Source organism: Ursus maritimus, unplaced genomic scaffold (genome assembly GCF_017311325.1).
Source record: "Ursus maritimus isolate PB19 unplaced genomic scaffold, ASM1731132v1 scaffold_25, whole genome shotgun sequence".
NCBI lineage: Eukaryota > Metazoa > Chordata > Mammalia > Carnivora > Ursidae > Ursus > Ursus maritimus.
Window position 1 is genome coordinate 10,281,813 of NW_024425008.1, and position 18,565 is coordinate 10,300,377.

At 55.7% G+C, this 18,565-nt stretch overlaps 1 protein-coding gene and 2 long non-coding RNA genes across 8 annotated transcripts in view; 2 read left to right on the plus strand and 1 right to left on the minus strand.

The window, feature by feature from the left end:
* LOC103670058 overlaps positions 1 to 1,838 on the plus strand; it is a 40,339-nt gene extending 38,501 nt beyond the window's left edge. Inside the window, exon 4 of the long non-coding RNA XR_570489.2 lies at positions 569 to 1,838. This is a non-coding gene — a long non-coding RNA (uncharacterized LOC103670058). The remainder of the gene's footprint in view (positions 1 to 568) is intronic.
* A 1,707-nt stretch (positions 1,839 to 3,545) lies between these two features.
* Positions 3,546 to 6,449, minus strand: LOC121105215. The gene is made up of 2 exons (XR_005837643.1): positions 6,296 to 6,449; positions 3,546 to 4,473 (listed from the first exon to the last, which is right to left on the minus strand). It is a non-coding gene; the product is annotated as an uncharacterized LOC121105215 (long non-coding RNA).
* A 468-nt stretch (positions 6,450 to 6,917) lies between these two features.
* Positions 6,918 to 18,565, plus strand: part of ITPK1 (inositol-tetrakisphosphate 1-kinase) — a 168,991-nt gene continuing 157,343 nt past the window's right edge. The window contains exon 1 of one of the 6 annotated variants that reach the window (XM_040641510.1): positions 6,918 to 7,157. In XM_040641510.1, the coding sequence (XP_040497444.1) occupies positions 7,152 to 7,157 (6 nt within the window). In that variant the 5' untranslated portion in view covers positions 6,918 to 7,151. Of the gene's footprint in view, positions 7,158 to 17,996; positions 18,509 to 18,565 lie in introns of those variants that run through there. The other 5 variants (XM_040641509.1, XM_040641506.1, XM_040641507.1 and 2 more) reach the window with 5 other exon arrangements.

Below are 18,565 nucleotides of genomic sequence, written 5' to 3' on the forward strand. Positions count from 1 at the left end.
CACAGAACAGTACTTGTGCCTCTCACAGAGAAGAGGACGCCGTGAAGGAAAATGCAGACAAATCCAGAAGGTTGGCCCGTCTGCGGGACAATCAGCCTAGTCTCTGTCACGAGGTGAACCGCTCAAGGTCAGAAGAGATCAGGAGACCTCACAACCAAGGGCAATGTGAGGTCTCAGTTTGGATCCTGGTTTGGACAAACCAGTGGTAAAGGAAACTTTGAGAGGCAATTAGGGGCGTTTAAATATGGATCCAGTTTTAGATGACGGTAAGGAGTTGTTTTTCATGTTTTATTTATTTTTTAAAATAAAAAATGTTGATTTATTTTTAATTTATTTTCTAATTTTTTAAAAAACTAGGCGTCCCACCCAGCGCAGAGCCCAATGTGGGACTTGAACTCATGACCCTGAGATCAAGACCTGAGCTGAGATCAAGAGTCACTTAACCCACTGAGCCACCCAGGCGCCCCATATTTTCTCTGTTTTATAGTATAATAATGCTAATGTGGTTCTATTAGAAAATATTACTTTAAAAAGTTGCATACTGAAGACAGTTCTGATTCATTTTCAGCTTGGTGGAGGTCAAGCCAGTCCACAGCAGCGCCTTTCAACAGGGAATGGAGTTTTATCGGAAATCTGCTGTGTGCCAGCGCTTTCTATATTTTCTCATTTCACAATAGTCATGTGATTTTCCTTTTTGTACCTATTTTTAATTGAAAAAGTAATACATGTTTGATGAAAAATACTATGATTGCCAAACAAATATGCGATGTAATACAAGACCTCTCTCACTGCAGGGACCTCGTTCTCCCAGTTCGTTTCCCCAAAGGCAACCACCGTTAATGGTTTCTTGTGCACCTTCAGAAACAAGACATTCTCTGTCCCCACAAACATACCTATGGATGTGTGGTCCCCTCCTTTTGTACTTGGTGGCAGCCTACCATCGATACCAAATTACACTTGCTTTGTTTTTGACTTTGCATATCTGAGAGACTCTTCCATACTCAGCCATACGAAGGCCACCAATGATCTCCCACGGTCAGGTCCAAGGCCACCTGTCCGTCTTTCCACTGTGCTACCAGCTGATGCTCTTTCCTCCTGGAGCACCTGTCTCACGGGGCTCCCAGGGCCAGGACTCTTCTGGTTTTCCTCCTGTCCCTCCAGGATATTGCTGGCCTCTCTGCTCCTCCCTGACCTCGGAACACTGTCATACCCCTGAGGCCCATCCTTGAACTTTTCTCTACCTCCGCTCACACCCTTGCTGACCTCACTCAGGCTCCTGGTTTTCAGTACCATCTCTGCTCTGACAACTCCTGATTTTATATCTCTAGCTTGAGTCATATGCCCCTGAACCTTATCAGCTGGCCTACTTGACATCCCTCAGATGTCAGACAGATGTCTCAAACCTAAACTGTTCAAAACAGGACTCCTGAAGTAGTCCCCAAACCCTTGCCTCTTGCTGTCTTCCCCATTCCGATTGTTGGTAGCTCCATTTTTTCCCAGCTGCCCAGGCCAAAAACCTCAGACATCCATGCTTTCTCTCTTGCGCTCAATCCCGTAACCCACTTACCAGCAAATCCCACTCTCTTCCTTCAAGTGATATCTGGAAAGTGACCACTTCTGACCGCCTCCAGTGCTCCTGCCTGGGGCTGGGCCACCATCGTTCCCTGCCTAGAGTACTGCAGATGAATCTTAACAGGTGTCGCTCGGCTGTTCTTTGCTGCCCCACCCAGTGTCTCCGGCACCAGCAGCAGCGTCCCCGGGAAAACAGACAAGGTCCTGTGCTCCTTCTAGGGAATCCTGTCTTGTTTGGAGTTGAAGGCCTGCACCGTGGCCCAGGAGCCCTGCGTGATCTGGCTGTTCTCTCTCTGGGTTTTCCCCTTACCCCCTTCCTTTGCTCATTTTGCTCCAGCCAGACTGGCCTCCTGACTGTCCCTTGCCAACACCCAGGCCCGAGCCTATGTTAGGGAATTTGCTGTCCTCTCCCTGAGAGCCCTTACCCCAGATATCCGCACCACTTGGCTGCTCACCTTTGTCACATTTTTGCTCAAATGTTGCCTTCCAGTGGATGGCCACGCGATTAAGATCACAATCCATCATTTCCTGTCTCCCTGGGCATGTCTCACTGCCCGTCTGTGGCGGGTAGCTCTTGTGTAATGTACTACACAGCTTATTTACTTATTTCGTATATTATTTGTCCACCGCAGGAGAACATAAGCTCTGTGAGGATTGAGATTTTGTGGTTCTCATTACTCTGGTACCCCTAGTGTCTAGAACAGTGCCTGGTACATAGCAGGTGGTTCATATTTAGTGAATGAATGAATGAACTGGTATTATTCTATTTCACGATGATGATTTTAGTTAAGGAGGCTCTCCACCCAAGGTGGGGGTTGAACTTACGAGCCCGAGATCAAGAGTTGCATACTCTACCGACTGCGCCAGCCAGGTGCCCCCTATTTGATTATTTTAATGGCTGCAGAGGTCCGCTGTGTGGACGGTGTGGTAAGAGCAGCATGGCGGTGGCTGGCACTCAGAGGGCATGTCTGATACAGTCCTTCATGAACTTAGCTCCTTTACGGATTTTTAGTTCTTTACACATTTACACCCATCTAAACTTCTTAGTGATCTTATGAACTAGGTTTGATAGTCACTCCCATTTATTTTATTTTTAAAGGTTTTATTTATGAGATCGAGAGATAGAGAGAGAGAGAGAGTGTGTATGTGTACTGGGGGGTTGGGGCAGAAGGAGAGAATCTCAAGCCAACTCGCCGTTGAGCACCGAGCCAGATAGGGGGCTCGATCTCACAACCCTGAGATCCTGACCTGAGCCGAAACCCAGAGTCAATGCTTAACCAACTGAGCCACCCAGGCACCCTTTACTTTATTTTTAAATTATTAATTTTTGGTGTCCCATTTGATAGATTGTAAAACTGAGGTTCAGACAGGTTTGTTAATTTGCCCACAGTCACACAGATAATAAATGGTCCCGCAAGGCTGGCTGCATGTTGAACCAGCACATTGAATGACCTGTGCCAAACCGGTGCAGAATGGGTAGGACCAGGACCTCCTTAACCAGTCTCCTACTAACAGACACCATCTTGTGGTTCTCAGATGAGGTAAACCAGGCTCCAAGAGGTTAAGAACATTGCTCCATGCCCGTCAGCCATTCTAGGTCTGAAGTCTCAATCATTTCATTGTCTCACTTCCCAAAGCCCACATCTCCCCCAGAAGGACTGGGATTAGGAGGGCTTCCAGGTGGCCAACCTCTACCCCTTGGCAGTGCCCTTCCTCCCCAAGGCCCTCCCTCTCCTGCGGCTGGCTTTGAGCTCCGCAATAATCCTCTCCCAGATGGCCCCAGGCCATGGACACACACTAGACCAGTTAATCCCTTAATGGTCCATCTGCGTCCCAGAGGGAATGTAGATGTCTCCAGGTTCCTGTTCTGGAGTTTTCCCACTTTTGCCTCTTACCTCAACAGAGGTCAGGAATCACCTGGGGGGACTAACCTGACATTCATTTATCCATTCACTTTTTTTTTTTTTTAAATATTTTATTCATTTATCTGGGAGAGAAAGAGTGCTCACGTGAGGTAGAGGGAGAAGCAGACGCTGAGCGGGGAGCCCCGTGCAAGGCTCCATCCTGAGCTGACGTCAGCTGCTGAACTCGCTGAGCCACCCAAGCGCCCCTATCTGATCACTTCACGGGCACTTCTGCGCAGGGCACTGTGAGAAGCAATTTGGCTTCATTTGAATCCAAACAGAACCCAGACTCTCAGCCAGGAGGATATGCTATTGTGTTATCAGATGCATACAGGGGTGAGAAGACAAAAACAGAGTTCCTGCCCTCGAGGGGATCACAGTTAGTGATGGACAAACAGCAGTCAGGTAAGAGTCCAAGTGTGATTAGTGTCCTGGTCACTGAAGTAACGTGCAGGGAACTAGATGGTTGAGATGCCAGCAAGGGACCCCTGGGCTGGGAGCTGGTGGATGGATGAGTTAATAAGCAAAAAGAGGGAAGAACATACCAGAAAAATGGACTGAATGTAAGAGCCCTAGGAACAGCAGGCATCGCAGAAGCTAGGATGGTGGGGGCAGGGTGAAGAGAACTCAGTGGGAGATGAGGCTGGGAGGTGGTGGTCTTGTCAAGGAGTTTTGGCTTTATTCCAAGTACAGTGGATTTGCTTTCTGAATCCTGTTCCGGCTGAGGAGTGGAGAACAGACTAGCTGGGACTACAGGGGACGGACAACGAGGGAAGGGTTGACAGGCTTTGTGGTTACTCAAAGAGGTGGAGGAAGTAGTAAACGGAGAAATACTTGCCCCAAGGACATGCCCTCCCTGGGGTCAGCTCACATCCAAAGACTGATTGGGCTGGAGTGGCATAGGCGAAACGGTTCACTCCTTTAGTCCGAGGGGGACAGCTCTGGAGGGTGGTTCTAGCCCTAGAGCGCCACCCTTCCATGGGATGACCAAGATCCCCTAAAACAGAGATAAAAACCACGTTAAGTTCTCATTCTCAGTGGAGAGGAAGATTGAGGCCAGTGGCTGCCCAGGGGTCCAGAGAAATGTGGGTGGATACCTGGTCCCACCAGTGCATAGGGAGGATCCCGCCATACCTCTGGCAGTGGTCCACTTCTCAGAACCTGTCCGCGCCTCCCAGCCCTCCTACCTCCAGAAGGATGGTGAGCGGAGGTGAAGGGGGAGGCCCCTTGGCCCGACATTGCTGGTCCCAGCTTTCCCACTTACTGGCTCAGTGACCTTGGGTAAATCCCCTTCCCTCTCTGGGTCCATTTCTTCAGGAATAAGCAAGCAAGATGGAGTAATTAGTGGCTCTTAACTTTTGGGGCAAATCACAGAGCCAGACTTTGTAAAAAGCCATTATGTACCTAATTTCTGGCAGCTGCAGGGGCTCCTGAAGCCCTGGGGTGGGGTGGGCTCTTAACAGGGCCTCAAGTTGAGTCCTTGGGTGAGTCAGTAGCAAGCACCATTTCTGAAGGCCTGCTGAGGACCAGCCCATCACCCTGTTTGCATCCTCACTGCAATCTTTAAGGCAAGCAGGACTTTCCCCACCTTGAAGCTGGGAGGGCTACAGTGACTTGCCCAAGCCGAGGGGAGCTGAACTAGTACCCCCAGGCCAGGTCTTTCAGAAGCCAAAGACGGTTCTTCCCATTGCATGAGAGACATCTCCGTCTCCCCATGCCCACATCATACATTTTAGACCTCACAGCCACTGCACTTTTGCAGTTTCCAGTGCTCTCATGAGGCAGGGCTTAGCTCTTGAGCTTAAGATGGGAGTACTGGAGGCCCAGAGAGGCTCAGTGGACTGCAAGGTCACACAGCAAGTGCGGGGTGAGGTGAGAAGTGCAGGTAGTGGTCATGTGTGATCACTCCCCAAGTCCCAGTGAGGACAAGCCTCTCCTAGTTGCAACTTGGAAGACCAGCCAGAAGAGGGGTGGGGTGGGGTTGTAATTAGGGGAAGAAGGGAGGCCCCTAGGTCTGGGCCTCAAAGAATGAGTCCAAGTTTCGTCAAGGAGAGTCTGTCATTCCTAACAACTTGGCTCTTTTCTCCCTACCTCGGATTCTCCCTTCTTAGGCCTACCAAAATCTTCCTTATTTCCCAAGGCCAGCTTAAATGTTTCCCCTGAAACTTTGAGCCCCGCCCCCTCATTCATTTTTCCTGCCTGAGCCTGAGGAGAGATGTCTTCTCCTCCCAGACCCTGAGCTCTTTGAAGGCTAGATGCTCCCCTACCGCCCTATAGGGTGTGGGCAGGGCAGGGCAGGGTAGGGTAGGGCTGGGCAGGGCGGGATGGGGAGGGGCAGGGCAGGGTTTAGTGAATCAAAGGCACTGAGGCTACCGGGCGACTTGCACTCCAAAAGCAGTGGATCTCCTGGGAGTGTTCCACCCTCATTTTACATGCTTCTAGTTCCCGCCCCGTCCCCACTCAGTTGAAGGGGACCCAGAGACGGAGTCTACATCCTGAGAAGACCCTAGGTGTTCAGGTCACCACGCCAGGGAGCCCCCCTCCCACCCTGCCCTGGGCAGGGGTCTGTCTCCTCAAGGGAAGAGGGATGATCTCATTGAATGTCCGCATCCGCCCCCCGCTGCAGTTCCAGTGAATTACCCAGGGTGGGGGGGCGCTGAACACTGCTGGGGGTACAGAGAAGCTTTTGATTTCAGAAACTCCCAGAGGACAGGCAGAAAAGGCCCACAGCATGGCTCCTCTTGCCCCTTTAAAAAGCAACAACCCCTTGGCAATGGCCGCCCTTCACCCAGTCCCGCGCCCTCCGTCCCGAAGCTCACCGGCCCCGACGCATACAAGCCGCAAACAGCCAGGCCGGGAGGGCGCGGCGCCTTTAAGAGGCGGCGAACGACGCTGCCCCCTAGCGGCCGGCGCTGCGGCGCTTCCTCCGCCCCGGCGGGGTCCAGCGGGCCGGCCGGCCGGGTCAGCGCGGCGACGGCGGCGGCGGGGCCGGGTTCGGCGGGTGCGCGGGCTGCGCGCGGGGACGAGAACGAGGAAGCGACGGCGGCGGCGGCGGCGGCGGGTGAGGACGGCGGGCCTGGACAGGCCGGGGGGGAGGCGCGGGCGGCCGCGTGCGCCCCGCCGGGGTCCGAACGCGCCGGGAAGGGCACGCGCCCGGCTCGCGGCGGCCGATCGCGCCGCCTCGGGCTCGGGGAGGCGCGGGCGGCAGGGCGGGAGGAGGAGTCTCGAGGGGCGCGGGGACCAGGCCTGTGCCGCCGCGGCCGCCGGGGGCGTGCGCGCGGCCGCTGGGCTCCGGGGCCCGCGGCGGCCGGCCCGGCGCTGGCGATCTGGCGCGCGGCGAGCCCGCGGAGCGGCGGGGGCGTGGGCGGCGGCGGCGGCAGCCAGTGGCACGCCGCGCTGAGCGCCGCTCCCTCCGCCCGGGCGCCCGCCCCGGCCCGCCCCTCCCGGCAGGACTGCGCGCCCCGAGCCCCGTTCCGCGTCCCCGCCGCCGGAGGAGGTGCCCGCACGCTCGCGGCGCGCGCCGGGCCGCCACACTCGGCCTGTGGGCGATTTCCTCCGGACCCGAGCTCCCCGCCCGAGGAGGAAGATGCAGACCTTTCTGAAAGGGAAGAGAGTTGGCTACTGGCTGAGCGAGAAGAAAATCAAGAAGCTGAATTTCCAGGCCTTCGCCGAGCTATGCAGGTAAGGAGGGACGGGGCCCCGGCGCCCGGGGACCCCCGGCCCGAGCCCGGTTCAGCCTCAGCGGCTGCTTTAGAAGGCTGGAGCGTTCGGGAAGGAGCGGTGCGCGGGGGACATTGAGTCCGAGCGGCCAGGTGGTTGTGGTGGCCGCCGGCGGTGCTCGAGGGGAGCGGCGGCCAGGATGGGCGGTGTGGCACGGACCGGGGCTCTCAGGTGCACTGTGACCCCCGGCCGGGAAGCCCCCAGCTGCCCAGAGCGCGTTGGGGACGCTGCTAAAGGTGGCAGAGGGACCTGGGAAATCGGGGAGTCCATGCCGTCTGCCTGTGGCTGGAGGTTACTTTTGGACTGGAGTGTTTTTCTTCCTTCGTTCCCTTCCCTTCGTGGAGAAGGGCACCGCTGTTCGTATGTTTGCGGACCACCTACTGTGTGCCATGCGTTTGCAGCCCTTGAAGCTGTCATTGCATGTCACTGGGTTAAGCCTGTGTGCGGCGAGTAGCGATACTTGGCATGTATGTGGTGATTTGCTGTCTCATTAGAGCCTCGCACCAGCCTTGAGACTTGACCGGGGTGGTGATTCTGGGCCACGTGTCTGAGAAGGGGGAGCGATCTGCAGAGAGGTGGGGTCTCCCCGCCTGGGGTCCCACAGCTAGGGAGTGGCCGGTGCAGAGGATGTGGGATAAATGTATGTGGTGTAGAATGGCCTTCCTCTGTCTGACGCCCCCCTGCCAACCTCCCCCCATGCTGGTGCTCATTGGTGGAGATTCATGGGTTTTAAGAAGATCACATTCTGAATTATGGAAGCATCCAGTGTTGGTCCAGGTACACCTCACCTTGCTGTACAGCTGTGGCTTTACCTCTGGGAAGCTGTTAGGTAAATTCTGTTCTTACCAAAAGCCTAAGAGAATCTGGCTCCCCAAGCCTTTTGCAAAGTCTAGGTGGAATCCTGTTGTTTTGCAGTGTCTCCACTTGATAGATTTGATTCTTGAAAATGTGTTCTACTTGCACTTTTGTCCCTGTTAGGCCCCCAGACATGTTGCAGAATTGAACAATTGGGCTTCCTTATCTCCTGGTGCGCAGAGCAAGTGGCGGGTCTGAGCCAGTCACCTGCTGGCCTGTGGCATCTCTGTGCCCCTCCTGCCTGTCCCGAGGGCCTGTTGCTCCCTTGCCCTGGGCAGACCCTCCAGACACTGTTCTCTCTGCAGCCAGAAGGGCACACCTTACATGAAACTGCTCCTGGCTCTGCATCCTGTGGCCTGGGGATGGAGTTGGCTGCCATTTCTCAGGCTGGCTTCCTCAGGAGAAAGCAAGCTTTTCATGGTCGGTAGGGCATGCCAAGCAGCCCAGGAATTCACAAGGAAATCAGGAAATCAGGAGGAACTCGAAGCTAGAACTTTGAAAATGGGTCCGAGGACTTTAGAACCTTAAAAAAGGGTGCTTGAACATTGCACCGCAGATAACACACACACGCTTATGGAAAAAATGCCCTAGACACAGGAGAAATGCGGAGAGGTCCCTTTGACATATCGTTGAAGCCCCATGCTGGTGTTAGGTCCCGGAGCTCCTCCTGCAGTCATCTGAGTCTTGGGAAATCCCAGTTAATACCTTGCACCCTTTTCCACTGAGGTCTCTCTGTATTTGTGTCATCCTGTGTCTGCAGCTAAAGCATGAGGCTTGTCATCTGGCTGGTATGTTTTGCTCGTTAATTAGGAACCTCTTGCAAAACAGTTCCAGCCCAGACTCGGGGCTGGGTCCTGCTGCTGGACTTGCAGATTGCCTCTCCCTCTGCATGGACTCCCCCTGCCTTTAAGCGGGGCTGGAGGGGCATTCAGGGCAAGCCTTGATGTCAACCATTCTGGGGGAAATCCAGCATGGAGGGTTAATTTCTCAGAAAAGGTTGTTGCCCTCAGGGTCCGGATGCCTACTTCTGGCCAGAATACTGGCTTCAAAGAGAAGACAGAAAGCATGTGGGCCATTCTAGAACCTCAGGAAGCCCCACTTGTGTTTTCATTAGGGAAGCTCTAGATATTTTGTCCCTTAAGCTTAAGAAGGAAAAGAAAACACCAAGAGAGAGTTTTTCTTCTTCTATTACTTTCAGGGCAGCGCCCCCTGGTGGCCACATTTCTAGACTGGGTACAGAAAGCTCCCTTTCTTGACAGGGCCGCCCGAGCCCTTTGCTGCTGCTGTGTTTGTATGAATGCTGGTGTGATTTTTAGTGGCCCGAGAGCTGACACTGTCCTGTTTTTGACATTCACAATCTGGAGGTGCAATGTTCCTGTTTTGATGGATGATGAATTGCCCATTACTTTCTCTGATGAGAAAGTCCAGAAATGTTTGAAAATGGTTTGAAGCTCCGCTCTGAATGTTTAGGGCAGTGTCAGCGCCGGAGAGGATGGCCTGAATGGACCAGATGAGTTGTTTAGTTGAATGTCAAGCCTTGTAAAAATCGTAGAGCAGGAAGGGGTGTTGGGGATCGTGTCATCTAGCTCCTTTGTTGTACAAATGGGGAGACAGGCATGAGAGGGGCCACTGCCATATTTCTGTTCCTTTTGGTGAAGTTCTAGAACGGGCCCAGCCTCGTGACCTGGAGACCCCCACAGAAAGCCCTTTCTGCTTGGGCACCTTCTTACCTGCACAGGGTCCAGCTGCTGCCGTGTTGTCCTGGGGACACTTTAAAAAAAAAATTTTTTTTTTTTTTAGGATTTTTACTTATTTATTTGAGATAAAGCAAGAGCTAGCAAGAGCGAGCGAGAGAGTGTGTGAGCACGGGTGTTGGGGGGGCAGAGGGAGAGAGAGAAGCAGGCTCTCCACTGAACAGGGAGCCCTATGCGGGGTTCGATTCCAGGACCCAAGCCGAAGGCAGACGCTCAACCGACTGAGCCACCCAGGTGCCCTGGACACACTTCTCCTTGCAAAGCTGAGTCGTGCTCTTGCAAATGTGTAATGCCTTGTTCTGCCAGAGGGCATCGCACATTTTTGGCGGCGGTTGGGGGTTGGCACCTAGGCCTGCCAGGATATGTCTGGTAGGCGTAAGGACCCAACCCTCACGCCCCTGGGAACCCTTGATGGGACGGCCCTCTGGCTGGTGGACAGATGAGCCTTCAACTCAGCTTGTCTTCAGTGGCACTGTTTGTTCCCGTCGTCCCCCTCGGTGTTGTCCCCCCTTGGGGATGGGGACAGGGATGGGGATGAGGCTCTGGTTGCGTTCTCTTTTTCTCCACCATCCTCCCTGCCTTTCTGCTCATGCTGGCGCAGCCTCACGGTTCCCTCACGCCCTCTCCTTGTGCCTTTTTCAAGATGCCCAGGAGGGACTTCCCAGGGGAAGCAAAGAAAGAAAGCTGGTGGTTGGAAATGTTGGGGAGGTTTTTAATTTTTCATTTTTTAAGTTCTCCACAGGGTCTCGTGTGGAAATGCTGGCTGGGCCCCACCCCTCTGTTCCTCTGTGAGTGTTCTTTTCCGTGTTCCTTCTCCATTTCTTCGGCCTTTCACCCTTTTCTGTCCTGCGGCTGAACCTGTGTTGGGGGAGGTGGTGGAAAGTCACGGGGCTTCCTGAAGCATCTCGGTGTTTAAGACGTGGGTGGCCCTCTGTCCGTCTTTACTGTTGCATTAGCTGCCTTTGTCATGCGGGCCTTGCAGGCACCTCATCTCACTTCATGTCCCAGCAGCCCAGGGACAAAGAGGTGGAGACACTGAGGCTTGGGGAGTGGGAGGAAGAGACCGCACAGCCTGCCAGCTTTCCCTGGGCCCAGTCCCGAGGCCTCTTCACCGGAGGACCCGGCTTCCTCCTTAGGTGTCTTCTCTGCCCAGGTTAGGCTGGGCCTTCCTGGAGGCTCCAAAAGCAGAAGAATGTCTGTGGGGTTCTCGTCCTCGAGAACCTTGGAGGCCAGCAGGACCGACGAGGCCCGGAGGAAATGTGTTTATCGAGCAATCTCAGACCACGTTCTTGTCGCGGACTTTCCCACCAGTGACCCTTTGTACAGTTGCCTCGGAGCCCACTGACGCTCCGCTTTACTGAGTACCTTCTAGAGGCTGGGCCTGAGAGGTAGCAGGTCTGGGGGCAGCAGGGTGGAGCCCCTGCCCTCGCGGAGCTGGGAGTGTGGTGTTCACAGGGACCTGGCCTGGGAAGCCTGCCAGGGCGGGCTTGGGTGCCATCAGGCCCTCCCCTCTCCTCGTCCTACGTTCCTTCCTTTAAAAGGGGGTGTCTCGAAGGTCCCTTTCTTCCGGGATGGCTTAGCATCCTGGACTGGAATTCTTACAGGAGATTCCTAGCGGGGAGGAAGGAGCATCTTTTCCAGGATGAAGTGATGCTTGTCTGTGGGTTAGTATTGGTGTCTGACTTAGTGTCTGGGGTGTGCCCCATTTCGGGGGTGTAGGGGTGGGAGGAGGGACTGACCGTGTGACTGTGTGTCCTTTGCCCCAGTGCCCCGAGACTGTTGAGTTATGGAACTGAGTTATGGAACTCAGCCTTGCAAAGAAATGCTTTCTCCCTGCCTCCAAGGGAGAAAACTGGCTTTCCAGCAGGAGAAGCTGTCCATCTGCACAGTCCATCTGTTGGTCCCCAGCCTGGCCAGCCATGTGACCCTGGGCCCTCCGTGCCTCAGTTTCCGCGATGCAAGGCGAGGATGTTCGCAGTTATGAAGCTCAGGGTTGTGTGCACGGAAGGAGCCAGGATGCCAGGCGTGTGAAGTTGTGCGCGCCTCTCAGGGGCGCTTGTCCTGCTGGCGCTCGGGCGGCTGTCCTGGAGGGTGAGTGCGCTTCGGCCCACACGTGCCTCCCCACTCCAGGGTCTCTGGCATTTGTGGATCTAGTGTTTGTGGTCTGGGCTGTTTGTGAGGGACCCCCGAGGCCCACAATGGGTGCTGCCAGCTCAGCCTGTTGGGTGTGGAGTTGATGGGACGTCAGACCCAGCCAAGGTTCAGGAACTGTCCTGTTCTCCTTTCACACGGGCTCTGGGAGGGCAGGGGTGCTGCCCTCGCCTGTTTAACCGATGAGAACTTGAGAAGATCTCTGTTAATGCACCAGAGTCCTTCCTTTTCTTTTTTAAAGTTTGCAGATCCAAGAGGAGTTTGTGCTGGGTTTCCCCAAAATGCTGAGTCTTCCGGAGCGATTGTGTTACGATTATTCCAACTTCTGTTGTTTCCTTTATCTTTGTGAATGTAAAAAGTCCATTTCCTTCTTGTTGCCGAGTTCCCAGCGCTCAGGGACCACTGCCCCTGGCAGCCTCCCTCTCCACGTGTACTGTGTAGACGGGCCCACGCGTGTTCTGGCCACGGCTCCTTTCACGGAACACCGTGTCTTAAGAGAGATAGCACATCTCTGCTTCCTCGGGAGGCAGATCCGTATCACTCGCTGCATTTCTTTACTGGCTGAGTGGTCCCACCCTCCTCCCCAGCTGGTTGCGCCCCCCCCCCCCCAGACAGTGGGGCAGCCAGTGCCCTGCCCCATCGCCTGGGTGCTCTGGGTGGCTGGATGAGGGAGTGCTGGGTCAAAGGGCACAGGCAGTTTTTCGGGGAAGTTCTAAAGCTGCTTGCCCAGAGGTGGTGCTGCTCACAGGTGACAGCGAAGGGGAGGGCCTGTTGCCTATCCCCTCCCCAGCGCTACCGCGTGGCAGACGTTTTGCTCTCGGCCACACGCATGGGTGGGATGGTACTGTGGATTTGCATTTCTCTTCTCATGGTGACATTGATTCCCGTGCAGGCCTGACTTCGTTAGGCAGGCCCCGGTGCAGAGCTGGGCGCACCTGGGCACCGGGCCGGCACCTCCCTCCCTAACCAGCAGGCCGTCCTGCCGCTGCTGGTTATGTCTCCCCCGTGGCTTGGCCGGCTTGGGGCATTCGGTAAATGCTTAGTGAAGTGCTTCATGAGTGCAATTCCTGAACGGTTGCAAGTCAATAGGGTTTCTGTTCCCACTCGTATTGTGAATTCAGCTGGTAAGCTAGCTTTTTGAGGGAATGTTCTGGTACCTCCTTTTTAAGAAGTGAGATTCATTTTAGGAAGCACATCAACACTCAGGAGCTGCGTACCTTCCCCCTTCCTGCGTGCTTCGGGCCTACCCCAGCCTCCCGCCACCTCCAGGGGCCCTCGGGACGCTGGCCTGGATGGGACGGTGTGTGGCCTCGCCTGGGGGAGAGTGTGGGTTGGACTCCCAAGAGGGAGACCCGGGCCTGGCGGAGTGGTGTGGCTTGTCCAAGGTCACACAGAGAGATGTGACTCCAAGACCAGTGTGTCCTCCCCCCTGCCCTCTGAAGCCCCCTTTCAAATAGCACTGCCTCCAGAGGTATGGCTGGGGTGCCTGGTGGAGCAGCTGGGCCATTCCCCTGGGGCCGTTGGAATTCGCCTCAATTCCTCGGGCTTTGTCTTGCTTGCTGCAAGCCTCCTTCAGAAAGCACCCGCCCCGTGGCCTGGCCTGCGCTTCCCCCACTGGGCCTCATGGGCTGGTTTCTGTAGGCCCGTCATGGTGCCAGGCCGAGGACTGTGACAGCTCCCGGGACTGTTCCCTCCCCCCACCCTGCTTTTAGGGCTCAGAGGGTGGGTCTGTCACTGTCTGCGGGGATTTGAGACTCGCTCCTATGAGGAAGTCGCCTGGTGGCACTGTGGGACAACCCCCCGGGCAGAGCCCACTGCTAAGCCACTGACTGCCCTGGAGGGGGAATCAGGACACACAGTCAGGTGGCCATCCCTCCCAAAGGCAGCTTCTGAGAGGTGCCCGTGATTTCCCTCTCTCTCGGAATCTTCAGCCCCTAGTGGTTGTGTGCGCTCTCTCTCTCTCTCTCTGGACTTGCGCTCATCATCTTGGAGGCTCATTCTGTAGAAGTGGAGACCTGCAGTTGTGTTCGTGGCTGAAACCCAGGGCCTCCGACAGCGCACGTGGTAGGAGCCCAAAAGACTATCTCTTAGTGGAGGAAGGAGCTGACTGGTGGGTTTGGAAGCCTTTTCCATGTCCCTGTGGCTCAGCCAAAAGCCATTGGCTTTTGGAGTGCTCTGGATTGCCCTGGGCCCAGAAGGAAACCCTGGGGTGAAGGGATATGGGGGGAGTCCAGGCCAGGGAGGGGCTCCTGGGCTTCATGCCTTCATTTTTTTCTTTTCCCCACTTAGCATACATATCCCAAGCAGGCACCTGTCCAGCCCCGTGCTGCATGCTGGTCCCTGTCCTCAGGCACCCACATGGTTGGTGGGGAGATGAAGGTTAAGTCAGCACACAGACGCACTTATATGCCACACAGGGTAGTTAGTTCCAGGAAGCCTGTAAACAGGGGAGACCTGTGGTAGGGGTGCCTGCAGCCACTTTAGCACCATGTGGTCAGAGGAGGCCTCTCTGAGGAGGTGACATTTAACCAAAGAGGCTGAGAGCCGTTTCTTCTGGGAGCTGAAGGAGCTACAGGGTGGGTGTTTTCTGCTGCTGAGAGGCCACATGCCCTGGCCTGCCTCTGTCGTAACCCTGGGTTCTGTGTGGACCTTGGGCAGCTGTTTAGGGAAAGGCCGGCTGATTTCCACTTTAGACAGGTAGTCAAAGAAGACATTAGAGTGTCCTTGGTATCTTTGTTCGCTGGCAGTGTAATGGGGGGCCAGGTGGGTGACTCTGGGGCCTTCTTCCCACCTGAGGCTGCAGCCACGCTCTGGGGATCCTGAGGGCGGGGGATTGGAGGCTCCATGCTCCCCTCTGGTCTGGCCCAGTCCAGCAGTTGTGAGCCTTGTGAGTGGGGGAGGGGGGATCCTTTGCCCCTGGTGGTAGGCCCCAGGCCAGCTGACCTTTGCCCTTTCCCAAAGCTCAGGTGAGGCCTCAAGGTGGGGTCTGACGGTGGGGGAGGGAAGCCACTGCAGGTCGCTCTCTTTAACAGACATTTACCTTCCTCCAGGCCAGTGTTTGCCAACGTGCCCAACAAAAGAAGCACCTGGGACACTGGTGAAAACTACACATCCTTCATCTACCCCTTCCCTTTAAAAATCTCCAGAGCAGGGGTCTAGGAGTCTTCTGTCCATATCAGTACCCTGGGGATTCTTCTGGGAAACCCAAACCATCCTTTCCCAAAGTGTGTTACTAGGGCCTCACCCGAAAACTGTCAGGCATGTTTAATGCCAAGTTAAACAGGTGAGAAGTGGTCCCTGGGGACAGGGCCTCTCCGGGAGGGCATCCGGATATAAAGGTTCCCAGGCCAGTCCGTCCTGGGCACTCAGCTTGCTGGTGCTACCTTTTGCGCAATCGTCTCTCCTCTTTTAAACATTTCTTGCCTCTGGCTGCTGGCTTGCAGTGGAATTACTTACAGGTGGGTCCTGAGGCTGGACAGGAGCTAGCTTTTGCACAGGAGATAGTCCTGGGGATGTCACATCCTGGGGATGTCACACGGGTCGTCAGGCCAGGGCTGGGAGCGGGAGCGGCGGCCCAGTCCGTGGGTCCCCACTTTGCAGTTTCCTCCGCATGCCCGTTAGCTTCGCGTCAGAGGTCTTGGAGCCCAAGCCGTGAAGCTGGGACTTGGGGCTCGTCCATGCGGACCTCCATGCTTCGGAAGGCTGTGGTGATGGTCCTGTCCCCCCCCCCCCCCCCCCCCATCCCCAAATCGGTGGCTCATGTCAGAGCGGAGCTAGAACCTACCACAGGTGAGGCACTATTGCCGATGGGAAATCTGCCCTCCCAGGTGGGTGGCGTGTCTCCATGTACCAGATGGGAACACCGAGGCCCGGGGAGAGGTGACATGACCTGCCTGGTCAGGGCTGCGAATCGCAGAGCTGGGATTCACCCTGGCGGCTAGTTGACTTCTGAAACTGTGCTGCGTCTACACTGACGGGTGGTCTTTGCCCCCATCTTGAATGTAGCATCCGGGTACCGATGGCTTGATAACCGTTTCAGAAGCAAATCAGAGTGTTCTTTTCGGAGCATTCTCAGTGGACAGTTACAGGGCCAAGAGGGGTGGTAGGCAGGGGGATGGCCATAAACTCGGAGCGCAAGACTTAAGACTTGCCTGACCGGCTGTAGACGACTGGAGAGCCTCCCAGAGCCTCCGCTGCTCTGTCCAGTGGGCATAATACCGCCACCTCCGGGGCTGGCGAGCGTGGCAGGTGCATCATGAATGATGGCGTTCCCCCTTCTCCCTAGGAGGCCCCCGCCCCAGCCCTCCTGCCTGTCCAAGCTGGGGCCTGGGGCCTCTGACATATCTGTGGTGGAAGCCCCCAGCCCAGGGAGGACAGGTAGCCTCCCTGCCTCCCTTCCTGATCCTTTTCTGGTGTGAGGGTCCTGTAGTGTCAGTGACCAGGACATGCCTCCCGCCTCCTGGCTCACTGCTTCCTGGGAGGGCCCGGGGAGGAGGGTGGGTGGGTGCAGAGGGTTTGGCTTTCATTTCTGCCTTATACCCTATTTCCATCCGGCAGTGGAGGGCTGGGGTGTGGAGGTGAGGAAACATCTGGGTGCCACCCTGGGCTGCTCTTGCAGGTTTCTGGGCCGCCTCCCCCCACCCCTGGAGTGTCTGGGATGGGCCCAGCCACCTTTTTAAAAAGCACCCCATTCATTCCTTCAAGCAGTCACAAGACATGTATTTACTGAGTGCCTGCTGCATGCTGGCCAGTCTTGGGCTGTGGGGACCCATAGAGCAGTGAGCCCTGCAGAGTCCCGTCTGGCCCCAGGGACAGCCCAGCCCTTCTAGGGAACGTTTGCTGGGCTGTGCCCCTAAGAGAGGAGGGTGGTACGGGGGACAGGTGTGTGGGGCTGTCTTCTGTTCTCCCAGGACTGGGAGGGGACCCTTGGAGAGGAGAGGAGGAGCAGGTTGGCATGGGGTCGTGGTGTTTGTGAGCCCCAGGTGCCCCACCTGGAAGGACTGGCTCCTTCCCTTTTAGGATCCTGGGCATCTTTCTCAGCAATGTTCAGTGCTGTGGGACTGTTGGTTCCTCTCTGGGCTCTCACTTTTTTATTTTTAAAATTTTAAAATTTTAAAATTTTATTTTATTTATTCACGCCCTGAGCGGAAGGCAGACGCTTAACGACTGCACTACCCAGGCGCCCCATATTTATTTATTTTTTTAAATACTCGGCACACCCAGCATGGGGCTTGAACTCACAACCCTGAGATCAAGAGTCCTCCACTCTCCCGCCTGAGCCAGCCAGTTGCTCCCATTGTTGGTTTCTCTTTGGTTGGAATTTCCCCTTTGCACCTCACCTTTTTTTTTTTTTTTAAAGATTTCATTTATTCATTTGACACAGAGAGCGTGAGCAGGGAGGAGGCAGGCAGAGGGAGAGGGAGAAGCAGACTCCCCGCTGAGCAGAGAGCCTGACATGGGGCTCGATCCCAGGACCTTGAGATCATGACCTGAGCTGAAGGCAGACGCTTCACCGACTGAGTCACCAGGCACCCCTGCCCCTCACCCATCTTACAGATGGGGAAATGAAGGCCCAGAAAGAAGATGTAGCCCTGAGTTGTAGAGCAAATAAGAGGGGCAGCTTGGGTTTGAACTTGGCCTCATGGACACTAAAGTTTATTTTCTGTTTTATTCTTCTGTCTTTTCATAAAGGTTTGTTTTGGGGTCCTTGAAAAGAAAGGGGAAGTCTGACCATTCCCTCAGAGGGCCTGTTCCTGCCTCATCTGTGAGCAGGTGTGGGCAGGGCTGGGATCTGGGTGGGAAGGAGCTGTGCTTTTTGGGGAATCCACCCCCAGACGCCTTGGCCCTCACCTTGACCTGGGTGCAGCCAAGCTGGGGGCTGTGCTGAGGCTGCTTCGGGAGCCTGGTTCCTCCCTGAGCTGGGGAGGAAGGTCCAGGCCGGAGCCGCTGGGCCTCGCGGAGGGCCTCGCGGAGGCCTTTGTCTGTAAATGGGGAAGTGCCTGCAGGGAGGAGGGTGCTTCCGCCCCGCTGCCCCGGGTGTGGGTGTGGGGGGGGCGCTGTCGGGTGCGTCTAGAGGTGCACACCGGCCTCTGCCCGAGACCACAGGGTCCACCCTGCCGCGGTGTTTCCAGTGACGCAAGACCAGCTGCCCCGGGAAGCCTCTCAGTCCATAGAGGGAATCGAAGGCTCAGAGAAGGGGTCCATGCGCCTTCCGCGGGTTCCTAGCTCGTCACTCCTGGGGGTATGGTTTGAACAGCTGTCTGCGGGAAGCCAAGGCTGTACCCGTGACCATGGCAGAGGTGTTCGCTGTTGCTTTTGCCAGATGGGTCTGGAAGACGGGAGGAAGATGGCCTTCCTTTGATCGGTGCTGTTTTCCAGCGGCTGGTGCTCAGTGCCCTGGGTTATCAGCTTTTCTCCTTTTCCCTTTCAATTTCGTTTGGAAGTGCCGCTCGCCCAGACTCAGGACATTTAGGTGCTGACTCCGTTGATACCCGCTCAGCTGGGGAGGCCAGCCGTGGTTCCCGGTGACGTCCGGGGACAGCGTGTGTTTTGGTCGGTGGTGGGATTTGAACCCTGGTTTGGCCTCTTACTGGATGGGTGACCCCGGGT